The 17,298-nt window shown below is 34.8% G+C and overlaps 1 protein-coding gene across 6 annotated transcripts in view; it reads left to right on the top strand.

The window, feature by feature from the left end:
• RASA2 (RAS p21 protein activator 2) overlaps nt 1–11,406 on the top strand; it is a 42,733-nt gene extending 31,327 nt beyond the window's left edge. For 3 of the 6 annotated variants that reach the window (XM_018075020.2, XM_018075019.1, XM_018075015.2), the window contains 10 exons: nt 868–954; nt 1,042–1,119; nt 1,566–1,639; nt 2,862–2,968; nt 3,253–3,335; nt 4,209–4,417; nt 5,169–5,272; nt 5,847–6,036; nt 8,646–8,731; nt 11,336–11,406. In XM_018075020.2, the coding sequence (XP_017930509.2) occupies nt 868–954; nt 1,042–1,119; nt 1,566–1,639; nt 2,862–2,968; nt 3,253–3,335; nt 4,209–4,417; nt 5,169–5,272; nt 5,847–6,036; nt 8,646–8,731; nt 11,336–11,373 (1,056 nt within the window). In that variant the 3' untranslated portion in view covers nt 11,374–11,406. Of the gene's footprint in view, nt 1–867; nt 955–1,041; nt 1,120–1,565; nt 1,640–2,861; nt 2,969–3,252; nt 3,336–4,208; nt 4,418–5,168; nt 5,273–5,846; nt 6,037–6,896; nt 9,293–11,335 lie in introns of those variants that run through there. The other 3 variants (XM_008925365.3, XM_018075018.2, XM_018075016.2) reach the window with 2 other exon arrangements.
• Nucleotides 11,407–17,298: the final 5,892 nt, after the last annotated feature.

Genomic DNA, 17,298 nt, shown 5'->3' with positions numbered 1-17,298 from the left:
AAGTCGCTTTTATGTTTATTTCTGTTTGTGTCTTAAGCAGAGGTTGTAGACAATAATTGGTTGGTGTATTTATTCTGGACTCCACTAGTTACAGTGGGTTGCCAAATTTTCCATTTTCAGTTGTCAAGTAGATACACATAACAAAAAATTTTCAAAGATAGAAATATGGAGATTAAAAAACCTGTATTTTTCTCATGAAATAACAGAACGTGTATGAAATCTGCTTCCGAGGTTATCTTTATTAGCTTATTTAATTTACTTAATGTGTGTTGTGCTTTCCAAAGAAAAAAATACATACTTACTCTAATTAATTCCTTTGATTATCCAGTTTGTTGAGTAAAAAAAAATTGAAGGATTTTAGCACTTGAGAGTTAAACATTTGAAAGGGAACAGCAGGGCTGCATTTGGGGGCTGTTTTTATAATCCTGTACTAAAATGCAAGCAGTGAGGTAGCAAACAAATTAAGTAAAAACCTTAAAGACAGTATTTTAGATTCATTTTGTATTATGAAAATTTATACCATTTGTCAAGCAATGGTTCATTATGTTTATTATTCAGGAGTTTGTTAGATGTGTAGTAATGATTACAGGATTTGAGGGGTTTGAGATATTTTATAGGTAAAAATATTTTTCCAAGTACTAATATTGAATTCTAGTGATAGTGAGTAAAATATTAAGCACTGTGCAGTAGTTTATAAACTATATAATACTTCATATGCATTTTTTCTCTTGGGGCAAAGGAAAGGAATGAAAATGTGTCAGATTTACATTGTGTAATATAGTAATTTTTGTGACATTTTAATTTTCAAATGTTTTACCTGACATTGTGAAAAAAATGTGACTTCTGAATTTTGTTTCTTTGTTTTAGGATGCACAGACTTCTAGAACATTAACTCTTATATCAAAAGCCATCCAGACTTTAGGGAGTTGGGGAAGTTTGACCAAAAGCAAACTTGTAAGGCTGCTAAAATTCTTTCTTATTTAATAGACATGATGAACATTCTGTGAAAGTTTATTTATGTCAATATACGTTTTCTTTCAGTCAAGTTTCAAGGAGACATTTATGTGTGAGTTTTTCAAAACATTTCAAGAAGAAAAATTTACTGAATCTGTTAAAAAGGTACTTTTCAACTATATGTTTTTTCATGGTGTATTTGATCAGTCTTCATTATTAGAAGGTTGTGTTATTGTTCAGTTTTCTACTAGACAGCAAAAGAAAAATTGTGGTCCATTTCAGACTTAAAAACCCCCAAAAAACAACACAGCAAAGTCAACACAGTCAAAGTTTTATACTTAGCAAACTAAGCTAATTTAGTTTAAAAAATAAAGTATACTTTTTTTGAGACAGACTTTATTGAATCTGCTGTTCAGGAACTAATTAAAGAAAGCTTGTGTGGCTTATGGGCATCCCGTGTTGCCTTGTTCCAGTCCCTGCAATCTGTTTTCCTCTGTTGCATAAAGTAATTGCTCTGTTCAGTGAGAAACTGTTCGTGTATATTTTCAAAACAGCTTTTGTTTTTAATGTGTTTCTGAATAGTATATATTCCCTGTATTTTTTTCCTTAAGTTCCTAGATGATGTTTCCTCTACTGAAAGTAAAGAGCCCAGTGGTCTGAGCGAGCCAGTGCATCTAAAGGAAGGGTAAATACATCTTGGATCTGTACTGTGTGACAGAATTGACTTTACTGTTTCTTCATTAATACCAACGTCAGATTAAAGCTTATTAAAATGTTTGATAGAGTGCAGAAATTCTGATATCTGTAATTTAAGATAATTCTTTATTAGTTTGCAGAATTAGTTTAAAAGAACAGCTGTAAACTTTACTAACACATCTTTTAAATACTTTCAGGGGGGAAAGTAATTAAAAGCAGGTTAAAACCTATTAAAAACTGACTGCATTATTGTCACAGTCCAGCGTGTGCTCTGTGATGGGTTATTGAGGATTGTGAAAGTGTATTTTAGAAGAATGTATTAATTTAGAATTACTCTACATGCTGTTTAAGCCCAGCCAGCTACATTTAAAGTAGGAGAAAAAATTACTCTGTAATTGAAATACTTAATTTTTATAACAGCATTGTATCACTTACTATTGAGGTGAAAGTAAGTCATCCTAAGAAATAAACTGTTGTTTTCTTGGTGTTGATTAAGAATAGCTGATAAATTATTCAAACAACATTCATGGGGAAAAAATATTTTAATTTATTTGAGAAGTAGATTTATAGGAAGTAAAGATTCTTCTGTAAAACAGGCATCCAAATTTCAAACAAGAAAGAAGTGTGTCTCTTTTTAAGATACTTGATAGAAATGAAGGAGGAAATTCAAGTGAATCAACACTCAGTTATGGTGTTATAAATTGATGGCTGTTGCTCAAAACCAAAAAATTAGTTAGCACTTAAAGTGCACTGAATGCAGCTTGTGTCTACCCTTGCTATTGAGTCATGTTCAGTGTCATTTAATTTATATTCAGTTTCTGATCCAGGTAAGGCCAAGTACAATCATATGAAGAAAGTGGCAGGAAGGAGAGGATCTTGTAGTTGGATACACCTTACTCCCTTTTGGAAAATTTGGAATTCTGGATCTGAATGAGTAAATATCCCCTCCAGATTTACTGCTACAAACACAAGTCTCAATTGTGTATTCTTCAGACTCCTTTCTGGGAGTTTTTGGAACCCTCTACACGATCACCATGTTGGGAGGTGATCTTGAGGATCTGTTTTGAACAACCAGAAGATATTTTTTTTTTTAAAATGCATAATGAAGTAGATCTTTATGTTGCTGAACAGTAATGTGTTGTCTCAATAAATGGTTTTGAAAGCTCTTCAGAAGAGTAATGATTGCATTTCATTTGATTGAATCTTTACAGAGAAATGTACAAAAGAGCTCAGGGAAGGACTCGGATTGGTAAAAAGAATTTCAAGAAGCGGTGGTTCTGTTTAACAAGCAGAGAATTCACATACCATAAACAGCAAGGTAATTGTGTTTATTTTACTAATAGTTTTATTTTTCAGTGTTTTCTAAGTGTGTGCATCTAATTTGTGCTTTTAAAAAGGCATCATCTTCTTCTTTTCCTAAAATACCTATGATGTATTTTAGTTACCTTTGCCTTGATTAATAAATGCTTCTCTCTGATTCATGTCTATTTTCTCAATAATAAAAATGCATATTTTGAGAGCTTGAACTGCAATGTCAGTGCACTGAGGTTCTAAAACAGTTCTGACACATTGCTTCACTCCTCTGTTTACAATTTTTTACAGATAAAGAACCAATTTTCACTATTCCAATCAAAAACATCCTTGCAGTGGAGAAACTTGATGAGAGCTCCTTCAACAAGAAAAATGTGGGTCAAAAGATGGTTTATATGTAATTCTTGATGTGTTCCTTAAATAAAAAAAGATTATAATTACTTTATAAGGGTAATGAAACCCCACTACCAAACATTTCAGCAAAAAGTCTTTTTAATGGATCAAGAATAAGAAGCTGTGTGCAGTATCTCCAAGTACTCTGAACATTGTTAACCTGGAAATAAGGAAATCTGCACCAGCTTTTCTGACTGATTCTGACTTCTGTCCTCCTTCCCAAATTTCTGGAATGAAGGTTAAAACTACATGACCTTATTACAGAGCACTTTTAATTATATTATGTTCTACTAGATATGTATGTATTCCTTTCAATGAGTACTTCCTTCAGTACCTTCATCAGCTCACACAGTTGTCTGTGCTCACAGCCTCATTCTGGTCCTGTAACATATCAGTTATTTCTATTATTTTAATCCAGAATTCTGAGACAGTGATAAAAGTTGATAAAAGTCCAGCTAAGGCTGAGAATGGCTTAAAAGGAGAGACTTCTGGGAGTCTTCTGTTGCTCTCAGGATAGGAAGGATGAAAGTCATGCTTCATGAAGTCTGGGGCCACACTTAAAGATACGTAACTTAAGAGGGCAGAAAATGCATCGTGTTCTAATTCTTTTAGGAATTCTTGTTTGGATGAGGAGGTGGTGTAGATGGAACACAGGGAGCTGTTTGGGTGGGGTTTTTCTCCTAAGTAGGTCTGTGTATTTGAAAGAGGTGAAATGTCTGTCAGTTCTCCCTTGTCTCGCTTTCTGTCTCAATTTGACGTTGAATTGCCTGAGCTTTGAAATCTCTCTGAACACGTTCAAAGTTGCTCAGTAAGCGGATGTTTTCACTGAGCAGGATAATGTGTTTCTTCTACAGATGTTTCAGGTCCTTCATGGAGAAAAGCCACTCTATATCCAAGCAAATAACTGTGTGGAAGCAAGTGAGTGGATAGAGGCTCTTTGCCGGGTAACAAGGTGCAACCAGAAGAGGCTGAGCTTCTACCACCCATCTGCCTTCCTGAACGGGAACTGGCTCTGCTGCAAGGCCACGATAGAGAACAGCGTGGGCTGCGCTCGCTGCACCGCGTAAGTGCTGCTTCCTCAAGGGACAGTGCACGGGGTCTGTAGGAAATGTGGGATTCACTTTAGGGCTTGAAAACATGCAAGCAAGGCTTTCCCTATCTACTTCAGCAAGTTATCTACTAAAAACATGCCTCAGTGTAAGGCACAAAGGACTGGATTTCACTAAGTCTGTCACTTTGTCAGCCGCTGTATGAAATAAAGGTAATCAGTTCAGCATGTAAATCACAAATATCCAATGGTTGATTTCTTCTTCTGCAGAATAGTAGATTTAGTTCAGATGCCAAGGTGAATGCAGAAATAGGATCATCTATATGAAATAATTAAAGTACCTTGCTGCAGAGAGTTCAGCCTGGAAGTCTTCTCTCCCCAGTGACCTTGTTTTATGCAGTCACTTTTTCAGTTGAACCTCACATTTTTTAAAAGTGTGTTTAAGAAAATCAGCTAAATAACCTTGGATGTAGATTCTGATAAATCATTTGTGGTTTGTAGGTATGTCAGAAAAATGAATAACATCTTATGTAATGCTTTAATGCCTTTCTGTCAGCTGCTGATTTCTGAAAACAAATAAATGCTTTGATCTTTTTTAAAAATAAATTTATCCTTAACTGGATAGGTTGCATAAATTACAGACTATGTTTTGTGAACCTGTGTGTGAGTGATAAGTATATTAAAAGGCTGTGTATATTGAAAAAGAATCAGTTTTTACTTGCTTTCAAGAATTACTTATCTTGACATCTCTTTGTTCACCTTTTAGAGATGTTCCTGCTGATACACAAATTGAGATTGATGGAGACAGAGAGACAGAAAGAATTTACTCACTCTTCACTATCAACAGATCTAAACTACAGAAGCTGGAAGGTACTCAAATGATAATTCAGAAGAATTATACTGATATTATTCAACTCTAATTCTTTAGGCCTATAACATCATTTTGTCTTAGTAATTTACCTGAAAATAACAGAAGAGCAGGAGATTGTATTCCTGTCTTCTCAGTGCACTGGTGTCTGACGTTCTTCTGTCATTCCTTTACAGTAGATATGAGCTGTGCACATTGTTTAATTGGATTTCCATATATGTAACACCTTTAATAGTTTAAGCAGAGAGACTGCAACTATAGCAGGTTGTTCTTGTGTCTTTGCTGTCCCTTTCCTGACTTTGTGGTGAATTCTGTTGAACGTGGTTGAGTTGCAAGAAAGCATTGGGCTTCTGTTCATGTGAAGAGGAGAGAGGTGGATGCTCCAGGCGGCGAACACAACTAACAGAGAATAACCCAGAGAACTGGAAATACACCTAGTTGATGCTGTCTCCTGCTTTTGTCTTCTTCCATTTTATGTATAAGCCAGAGTAACTTGCAATTACCATTTATGTAAGAGTTAAATGCGTTTGTTAATTGTTGCAGTTCTGATTGGGGTGATTGTGGTCGTTTTTACAGAGGCCTGTGGAAGCATCGCCGTCTATCAGGGCCCACGGAAGGAGCCAGATGATTATTCAAACTTCACCATCGAAGACTCTGTAGCAACTTTTCATACACTGAAGCAGATAATAGATATAGTAGAAAAGCTGAATGAATCACATGAAAAATACCAAAAGAAGAGATCATCTAGTGCTAAATATGGTAGTGAGTAAGTATCTCATGTAATTTTGACGTAGATAAATGTGTATTTTGGAAAAAAAAAAATCACAGAACGAGGCTAGGCTTGTTGGGGTAGAGATAATGAAGATAGAGTTAGACAACACAGACAGGGAGAAAATAAGGTACATCATTTGTAGTAGTGCAGCTTTTTACCAGTTAGAAGATAAAAGTTCTGGTCTGGCATTCATCTGTTTTCCTGTTGAGATTCCTCTAAGTAGGTGCAATGACAGTTTCCTTGCAACTTAACACCTGGAAGTGCACCCAAAATTTATCTGTAACTATATTCCTACCTTTTAATTTTTTTTTTTCCAAAATTTTGCATAAGAAATAATTGAAATATCAAGTTGTATGAAACTGTAAAAATTACCCTGCAGAAACATCTCTTTCAGGCAGTAGGTTTACTGTTTGTATTTCACTTGCCATATTCAATGATAAACACTATTTCTGGTGAAGTTAAAAAAAACCCATTTGTTCTTGGGAGTACTTTGTTGTTCCAGAGCACATTCTTTAATTCTCTTCAGTCCTGGCTTATGTCTGTGGAACAGTGTAGCAAGTTTTCAGATTTCTTCTTTGCATCAGTAAGGATTGATGCACCAGGCAGAAAAATAAAAAAACCAAAGCTCAAACCCCAGTCTGGTTTGTTTAGGTTAGTGTTTGACCCAAGTTGTTTGGAAAATTTGATTTTGATTTGGAGGTCTCATGTGAAAGTAAATGAGGTTTTTGCAAATCATGGAATTTCACAATTAATTGTAGAATTTTTTTTTAATACATTAAAATTGTATGATGAGAACTAGAAAGAAAATGTTAACCTTAAAAATATTTACATATAATATTTCATTTTTTTTGCAGAGAAAATCCAATTGTTGGAAAAGTTTCCTAACCAAAACAAGCTGTGGCACACTTGGATGAAAAAAAAAAGAAACTGGAAATGTTCTAGAACCTTTTGGGGTTTTGTTTCATTTTTTTTGTTTGTTTTTTTGAATTCATTATAAGCATTTTTGCAAAGTATTTAAGAATGAACGTAAATGCTTGTTGTGTTGACAATCTATTTAATATTTAATAGAAAAATATCTTCTTGGAAATCTGGTCTTTAAGGTTTATTCTCATTTTGCTGAAGAACTTGAAGTTCCAGGTTCTTTGAGTAAGAGGTGTGAATAAATCTAAATGTTGTTTTGCCATTGTTGTCTTATTGGAAAGAACTTTCTAAACAGATAAGCTTTTTAATGGAAGAAAATCCACACTGCATTTGTTGGTTGGATTACATCTCTCAATACATACACTGCAAACTTGCATGAGTTTACCATGAGTGCCTGCCCTGCTGATAAGGATCTTGAAATAGAAATCCCAGGATCCCATGACATGGAAAAGCTTCACACTCGATACATTTGAATTTATTTTTTTTTTTCCTTGTATTAGGTGTTGTCAGGACTTGATTTATCTACAGGTGAAGTTTTACAAAATCTTGCAGTATATGCTGCAGATAATCTGGACAGTAGATACCAGTGTTAGTTATGTTATTAAGTACTAAAGAAGAAATCAGGGAACTTAAGTTGTAACTCTTGTTTACATTTGGGGTGAGTAATATATGGAGTGACATTAGACCACTATCTATTTTCTTTAGCATTTTTAAGGTACATATTTTTTCTTAATCTAAAAAGAAATGCAGGGTAGTAACATTCTTTTTAAATAGGTTTGCCTACAGATAGAAAAATTTAAATGTGAACAGATTGTGGTTAAGTACTGATCAATTAACATCATCCTGTGTATGATTATATTTCTTGTTTTTATAAAAAGTAATAACTACGTCCAGCTCAACTTTTGACTACAAATCTAATAAATAATCTCTATTATAATCACTCAAAGCACTTTAGATATCTGGACTACCCCAGATTATTTTTAGATACTTTGTAGTATCTGCTTGTTATGATCAGTTGAATGATCAACATTGTTTTGTCTTTAAGCAATGCTTCAGTGAATATTTTTGTATCTTTAGTTATGTGGATTTGTATTTGCCACTTAACACAATTTTAAACTGGCATTCCCGACTTTAGTAAGATTAATTTTTGCTTACTTCATCTGAAAAGTTAGGTTTATGCTGAGAAAACATATATGTATATAACCAGGAAGAAGCAAAGGTATTACTGTGGCAACTTTGCTTCATCAGTATTAAATACAATGGTACTCCTTGGAATATTATTTTTAATAAAAGTTATTTGTGGTACTTTTATGTTTTGAGTATTTTCTGTGGGGTCTTTTGTTGTTTTGCTGGGGTTTTTTTTTTTTAGTTTTTGGTTTTGCTTTGTTTTTCCAATCATGATTTGGCCAGATTAATTAGAAATGTACCTTAGAATAGAAATCCACAATGCTTGAAACAGTAAGGTGTTTAAATTACCATACATTTATTATACTGTTGTAGGGAGGCTTTCTGTAATAGAAGCAAGGTGGATTGAAATCTCTTTTGAAATGAATGTAACCTGTTAGAATGACTATTTGCTTTAATAGCAAACTATTTTAGAATATCCAGGATTCAGTAGTAGTGTCTGCAACATCACAATCATTTAATCACCTAAGCTGTTTTTGCCTTTTCCTTTTTTACAGATTTGATGTGTTTGAAGGGACTTTTATTTGCCAATTGTTAAAATTGGGGGAGAATACAGTAAGGCCAAGAAATGTGTTTTGCCAAGGTAAAGGTAAAGATTAATTGCCATTAATCAAAAGCTACCCTTAAACAAAGTTGAATGTGGTTGAGTGTCAAAGTTAGGTTTTGTCATATATGGATTAACCCTGTGGCAAATTGTCTGTTCCTTGGAGCCATTTCCTGTTGTTTTCCAAGTCAAATTTATGAAAAATTGAGTTGTATACTCTTGCAACATTGTTGGGTTTTTTTAATATGCACTTTTTTTTTCTTTGGTACTGGAATATTGAAATAAAAAACAGAGGCCATTGAATATTTGTGAACATTAGGATTTGATTTCTCGTAATGTTTTAAAATTCAGTAGCTGTTCTAGAATTTAATTAGGTACAAGTAGGATGATTAATAATAAAAGTTGCCTTTGTTTTGATTAGTCTAGAAAGGTGATGTTATTCAGTAATCTGTTCTGTTAGGATTGTAAAAGTTTTAATTTTTATTATGATGATATATTGTTGAATGTATTTTTATTTAAATTTTATTTTCGTATCAAGACATTAAAATGTTTTGTAACATTGCTTGAGAATAACTCAGAAATAAATGACAACAAACCTGAGATGCTGTGTGTTTATTGTGAGCCCTAGCTGTTTAAAATGTTGGCATTTACCTGGAGACTGAATAAATAGGGGGTTATGTACAAGACTTGGATATAAAGAGAAACCTCGTTGGCAGGGGGGGAAATAAAAACCACCAAAATTAAGGTGAGGGGAGAGCACTGTTGTGTTCTGAGATCAGTGGCTGGAGAGAGAAGTGCTGGTTCACTGTGTGGTGTAACAGCATGCTTAGAAGTCTTGGTGCTTTGGCAGTTTAAGAAGTTTGCAGTGCTTGGTCTGATGTGTTGAGGGATAACCTGCTACTGAGTTCTTAGTGTTACATGACTAATTTTTTTTTCCTGCTTGCTGGTTTGTCTTCCATTACCTGTCCTATGTACCAGCAGCAGCTACAGAATTTGTCTGAACTATTTTAAATACATTGCAAATGGAAAAAAAAGTGTTTACTTTTATCAATCTGCTGTTGTGGGGTTTTTTTTATGTAATCTGGACACTTTTTTGCCACCTGCTGTCCCCTCCTATGTTTATGGCGGTTTTTTGTAAGATAATTTTGTACAAGCACATTTTAATGTCTTGAGATGTTTTGTTTCCTTGTGCAGAGAACTGACCTGTTGTTTTTTGCTGGTATGGAGGCGTTTTTTAGGAGTTACAGTGCAAACCTTCCAGCAATTTCGGAATAATTTTGACTAATCTGAGGTAAACTGTATTAAGGCCCCATAGGTGTGATCACTACATTCATTTGGCAGAGATTAGAAAGCAGAGGAATTTAAATATGAAATTGGAAGCACAGGAGGAATTTTTTCCTGTGAACATGAAGTATTCTAAGGATTCTGTGATGATCAGAGCAGAGTGATCTTTTCTTTTCACTGCTAGTATTCTGCCTTCTCTAACTGTTCCATTAGCCTGAGCTTTCTCTAAATTGTGACTTGAAAAGGGCATTCCCATTTAAGATCTGTAGATGTGCCACTTAGGGACACAGTTTAGTGGTTGACTTGGCAGTGTTGGGTTAACACTTGGGCTTGGTGATTTTAAAGCTCTTTTCTGATCTAAATGATTCTATGATTCTATGAATAATATATGAGAAAAGTAGAAGACATCTTTAATTTCTGATCATCTATATGTATTTTAAACTACAAAGTTTGCAACATTTAATCGTTTGATAAGGACAAAATCAGTATTGTTTTTAAAAGAGTATCCATATGAAATCAAAATTAGGCCAATAAGCTCCCAGTAATAAGCAACTTCCAGTAGAACAGACAATTTACTTAAGGTTCTTACAAATACTTAGAGAATATTTAAAAAAGGTTTAATATGATTTACACACATTAAATAAACCAGTAATTCTTTATTAGCAGTAAGGAGGCTCTGTCAGTGTTACTGTGTTCAGCTGTGATGAGATTGCTGCTGAAATACTTGTGTATTCCTGAGATTCATCAATGTAAGCAACTGTTAATCAGAGTTTGACAGTAGAGCTGTAAGGACTGGGAATATAGACTGTAATTTAGCTACATTACTGAATTTTAAAATATAAGTTTAAAAAGGCACTTTATATACTTAAATCAAGGACAAAAAAAGTTAATAATTGTTTGTAAGTAAGGTTTAAAAAGATTCAGTGGCTGCAGTGTTCAGAAAATGCATATACTTTTAAGACTATTTTGGGTTGCCTTTTTTTTTTTTTTTAAGTAAAAGCAATAAGATGACCTTGCTGAAATGTTTTTAAAACGTTTTTTATGTTAATTAATATTTACAGAAAATAACAAAATCGTCCATATATATAAATCTTATGGAAGTTCTATGGAAGATCATATTAAGTATGATCAAGATTTTTAAGTGTTTGAGTTCATAATTATTTTAGCATAATTACTATTGCAAATGCTCTGGTAGTTGTCTATGAAGTCTAGCTAACAATTTCACCAAAAAGAGAATGTAAATATTTACACTGATTTTAGAAACATAAATTATGTGACCTTTTGAATCCAATCAAACAATTTAGTTTGCTTTTTGTTCCCCATTTTCATCTTCTGTTTTTGATCATTCTTCGTACACAGGGAAAAAAGCTGAGAGAATCATAGAACAGCCAAAGTAAATCTACAGTGTGACTTGAATACAAGACTTAAAGGTAAAAATCTCTTATCTGGTCCCTCTGAAATAGTGCAGACTTTGATTTGGTTCTGATTTCGCAAAAAATCCAAGATACCCCCTGCTTTACTCCAGGTTGTTGTTTCAGTAACAGACTCCATTGTGTCTGGGAGCAGAGAGAGAAGATGGGGGATGTATTTAACAACAGAAGGCTCCAAAGCCAGCCAGACCCCCATTCCAGCAGTGCTTTCCCCCAGGGCAGCAGGCACTGCACCAGAGGGTCACCTCAGTAGCTGGGAGCAGCCCAGGGCTGGGAGCTCCTGGGGTTTGACACCCCCTGCTCAGCCTTTGCTCTTCCTGCTCTCTGACACTGTTGCCAGGGGATACAGAAACAAGCAAAAAGCAGGGAACAGAGATAAAATTAGTAAGAAGGAAACTCCTCTTTATGAATAAAGTGATCTACAGTAATGCCCAGAGCTGACAATTTCGTTGCATTTCATCCACAGACCTTTACTTAATGAAAGGGGGGTAAGTATATACATTTCAGTTTCTCAGTGCTGGGGGAGGACAAGGTGTTATGTTTTTATAGCAATGCAAACTTATAAAGTCCAAAAAGAAGAAGTATCACCCAGAGGGTGATAGTACAAACCAAAAGGTTTGTTGCGAGCATTTGTACATTTGAGTCTTCTCATTGTCGCAAGCTACACCAGGGGAGGTTCAGGTTGGACATGAGAGGACTTTTTTCACAGAAAGGGTGATCAGACATTGGAATGGGCTGCCCAGGGAGGTGGTGGAGTCTCCATCCCTGGAGGTGTTTGAGACTGGACAAGGCACTTGGTGCAATGGTCCGGTTGATGGGGAGGCATCAGGTCATAGGTTGGACTTGATCTCACAGATCTTTTCCAACTTAATTGATTCAGTGATTCTGTGATATTAAAATGATGCATTATAGCTTATAATTTACCTCACAAGTTGTGCTTAGTCCTGTACCTTTCCCTTACTCACCTTTTGCTTCTAACCTAGGTGTTTTACCCTGGTATAAATTAGACTAAACATGTTGCAGATTACCATATTGGTTTTACAAGTATCTTAAAACTGAAACAGAAATAATCCTAGATATCTGAAATAAATCCTAGAAATCTGAAATAAAGCATCAAGCTGTACAAGTGGAAAAAGCAGAAGGACAAGTTCCTGAAACACTCCATAACTTTATTAAGACACAAAACATACGATGATTTCTGTGACAACCAAAATAATTAATTTAGTGTCTTCCTGAGTAGTTGATTCAGGTTCCAGTCAAGTTTTTCCATTCTGTCATGTTGTGACATTTACATGAGTTTTGGGGGTTTTATTATTTGTGTATATAGTTGAATTGTATATGCATTTATTCTGGCACTACCTTGGCCAAAATCTAAAAGTAGAAATGTGGGTCAAAGTCAAGACGTGTTGTGACATGGCACACAGGATGTAACGTCTGCAAGTGTGGAGGATGAGGAGATAAAGCTCACCTGTGCAATACCTTCCAGGAAGTTAAACATGTGAGTAAAGGGAGTTTCCATAGGCAAGTTTATATGTGCCTCCTCTTGCTGGTATTTTTATTTTTTTGAGGAGGGGAAGGGAAGTGTGATGTTGACTGGAGGGCAGGATTTGCTAACAGTGGCTTATGGTCCATACTGATACAAGACAGGATCCATATATCGGTGAGGTGTTAAAATAAGACAAATTTATAGGAAATGTCAATATTCCAAAATAGGCAGAGGTTGTACCCCTGCACAACAACAGAACAACATAAATTGGTTTTCAGTTTTCAAGTCAGAATGTAGCTCCATTCTCAAAACACCTAACCATAACCACAGTTAAAATATGTATAATTTTATCTCCTCAGGTTTTTTAAATTAATAAATGGAATATGAGACAGGCCTCTGACTTGAAAATGAACACTGTTCAGGGGGTACAGTAATAGCTGAGTTTTACTCCAGAGTAAAACAATTACCAAACAAAAACACCAGTGTAGAATTTCTAAAGCAATTGGGGGTCTTTGTGTCATTGGCTTTAAATCTCTGCTGCAGGAGAGAGGGATGAGCCTGGATGTTGTATGAACAATGGAGAAGTTCCAAGGGCTTAGACTTCATTAAAGCAGCTCAACAAAGTCAGGATCTTTTGTGACACAGAGTTTTCCCATGAAAGTAGAAAGGTTCCCATGCAGAGGTCATTAAGGGTTTCTTTTTTAACTTCTTATAAGTTCCTATAAACTTACAAGGATTTCTCTTCTATGCATTATGTGTCATGAATGTTCATTTGTTTTACTTAATGAGTAAAGCACAGTGCATTTAAGAATCTGACTGTCTTTGGGCTCATTCCTGGACTTCAGTGAAGTTCATGCAAAATCACATATGTATATGGGAATGGAGGGAAATGGTGAGGATGTACTTTATCTCCATTGGCTAGTCTGGGTAGCAATATATTTCTGTGATTTCTTCTCACAGTCTCCCATTGAGGCCCTCCCAGTGTAAAAGTATGCAGTTTATTCCACAAATGCTATTATGTTTCCCTAATTCCTATTGTGGTTTCTTTTGTATTTCTGCACACCAGCTTCATGCTTCTGTTTCACAGAAAGTGTACATTCCAACGTTTGAAGTCTCTTTTCCTTTTTGGCAATTGCATCTGGCAGCTTCAGTAAAACCTTAAAACTACTCCAGGTGGGTTTGTCAGGGGTGCTGATACAGTTCTGTTTCCTGTGCTCTCCTCCTCTATTGCAGCCCCACTGTCCTGCCCAAGTCTCAGCTCTAACCACAGCAGTAGTTTTAGTGCTGGCCATTCATAGTCCTGTGTAGCATATTCTTATTGGTAAAGTGGCACAGAGAGAGACACAGATCATCTAGAGTTTAACAAATAGTTTTGGCAGAGAACTGTGCTTAAATTATTTTCTTTGGCAGATAAATGGACACAGTCCTTCAGTGTTTTGATATATGTTAGTCTATTGACAGAACAAACAGTAAGTGGGATAATACAGTCCAGCACATGCATTAGTTGGCCAAGATACACACATACTTACATAACTGTTCTTTGCATTATCATAAAACTGACATTGTCATAACAGTTTTGTTTTTAATAAAAATAATTTTGAATTCTATGTTTTGGAGTAAACAAACTGTGAAAAGAAAAACAAAAAACAACAAAAATTTCAAAAAGTTGTAAGAGGAAAGAAGGAAGAAAAAAAAGAACAAAATGAGGTTGTTTCTAGACATCTCCATTCTCAAAAGATTCATGAAAATCTATGAAAGGCATTGTACATGCTTTCAAACCACTGTGTGTGCAATATTCAGCATTTAGAAAGGTGTATAGAGAATGAAAATGTTCTTACAAGATGAAGATGCGTCTTTGTATTCATTTTAAATGGGAGTAGGGGTATGAAAAGAACACTGTTATGGCACTTATGTAAGTTGGGTGTCAAACACTTGGAGCTTTGAGTATTTTTTGACATAGAGACAATCAGAACCCAGAATCAGTCCTTGATGAATTACACTGGATTCTTCCTGTGAAATTATTACAGTAAATTAATTGATTATAGATTGTGTAATAGAAAACAATATTTCGGGTTTGGATACCTACTGTTACAAATGTCTCCATTCACAAGTTGTTTTTTTTTTCCCATTCTACAGCACAGAATTGGCTGAGCAGCTTTAAATCTTGCTGAACAATCACTTGATGGGCTGAAAGGAACTTGGTTCAAGTTCTCATATTTAGATACTCTATTTGGAATGTTTTCAGTTATGTGTGAATGAGATGAGAAAATGCCCAGTCTGAAATAATGTTTTTTTATTTACAGTAAGGACAGTGACTACATAGAGAAAACTCACTGGAAAAGCTGTCATGGTTTATGCCACTTTCCCATTGCAACCTCCTTAGTGTCATGTGTGGCTGTAGGTAACAGGTGAATTCCAGAACTATTTCTCCAAATGGCTTGAAAATTTTTATACAGCTCTTTAGGTGATCAAATAGCCAAGAAAATAATTATTAGTTGGGAAACTATCATTTCTATAAAGCGGTATGCAGAGATAAAAGGTACCTGTATCATATTTGCTCTACTTTCACTGCTAATCTAAATATGGTTTATATTTGAATTTGCATGTGTGACATTTTGACAGCATCCAAACATAATTTTAACCTGTGTCATAGTTTGCTTTTAAAACTGAAAAGATTTGCATTTTTTTGCTAAAAAAATTAGAGATGACAAGACAAATTGTGTAAATTAAAAAAAAAAAACAAACAAAAAAAACACCTCAGGCTTTTTTTTTTTCTTTAGAAAAAATGGCAGTTGACATTTTACATAGCAGAAGTTAAACATGCTTAAGTCTCAGTTGTTTGTTTGTTTGTTTTTACTTTAGGAACACATACATTCAAATTTTAAGTGTTCATGCAAAAGGGATGAAAATACAATGCACTGTTAAAGGAAAATTACGTATACATTTTCTTTTCAAGTTTTACAAAAACAGTTTTAAATTTAAACTTTTCTGTATTACACCTAGTCCCAGTAATTCAAATTGAGGAGTGCCACAAGGGTTTAAAAAAACAGAAAAGAATGATGAGTTAAAATAATGGAGTTAGTAAAGGGAATTGAACAGCATGGATTGAGAGAAGTCTGAATCAGCTGAGGTAAGAGCAAAAGATTGTTGAATAATGTTCAAGGAAATTATAGGTTTTTCTGAATTGATAGTTGATTAATGTAGAAATATGAAATCTCAAAGATCAATATAATTTTTATTTTTTACTTTATTACCAAAGGCCATATTTTTGTTGCCAAGGTGCACAAAATGGAAGCCACTGCCAAGGTGTGTGGCTTACTCTGCTAACTGTCTTTGGAAATGTGTCAGGAGGTGGAATTCCAGGAAGATTTGGTCATTTCCCCTTAGTCAAGGCAGTCCAGGCCATTGAGATGAAGCTGTGATTAACTTGCACTACAACTGCTCATAACACTCTCTGTATGCAGAGAACATCCTTCATGAGGAATGTCAATTTGACATCTGCTAGATGTCCTGTTGAAACATAAAAAATGCTTTAAAACTATATAAGTGCACTCAGTCTTGCAGAAAATCTTCCTTGGCTTAAAAATGTGTGATTACATATGAAATGATTTCTATCCACACTTTGTATTACTCTACAGCACTTGCAAAGCTGGCTGGATGCACCGTGTGCTCCTTTTCTATGCCAGCAATAGTTCATTGTGAGATCAGTTCATTCTCAGTAACTTGGACTCTGCCACACCAGACAAGCAGGAAATTATTTTACGTTTAAAGCATCAAACCAATGTGAATTTTAACACTGATTATATTCAGCGTCACTGAAGGTAGGAACGGTTACAATTTGGAGTATTTAGAGTTCTACAAATAAAGATTCTCTAGCTCCTCAATGTAAAGAAAATTGGGGCTTGATTACAGATCGTGACATTCGTGTTATCCAAAATTGCCTTTTCTCAAATGAATTTCAAAATTTATCTATGTATTTACTTATTACATATTACTTTATTGTTATCATCGAAGAGCTGATTTACAGATTTCTGTTACAAGCAGAACTACATATTTGGATGGAATTAGATTTTGAATGGTAAAAGGAGATTAAGAAGAGTGTAACTTCTGTCTCTGCCCTTCCTTTCCTTTAAAATATCTCATTTTTTACTTTCTGCCTTATTTATACTGTGTTTTTGCACATCATTATTCCTGTGCCTTTTCCATCATACATAACCCAGCTGTGGCAATCAGCAGCAGTTTTTATTGAAGGTACATTGCCACAAACAACAAGTTAGTGTTTTGAAAACTCAACTTGGCAGCATTTCTGCTGAGCACCAATACTAGGGTTGGTTTTTTTTTTAAGTGGTAGTGAGAGTAAAAATTTATTTCTCATGTTAGTAAGCAGCAATCCAGCCTAGCTTTTG

The sequence above is a fragment of the Manacus vitellinus genome, unplaced genomic scaffold (assembly GCF_001715985.3).
Source record: "Manacus vitellinus isolate BGI_N305 unplaced genomic scaffold, ASM171598v3 scaffold_29_pilon, whole genome shotgun sequence".
NCBI classification, from domain to species: domain Eukaryota; kingdom Metazoa; phylum Chordata; class Aves; order Passeriformes; family Pipridae; genus Manacus; species Manacus vitellinus.
This window is presented reverse-complemented; position numbering and strand designations above follow the sequence as displayed.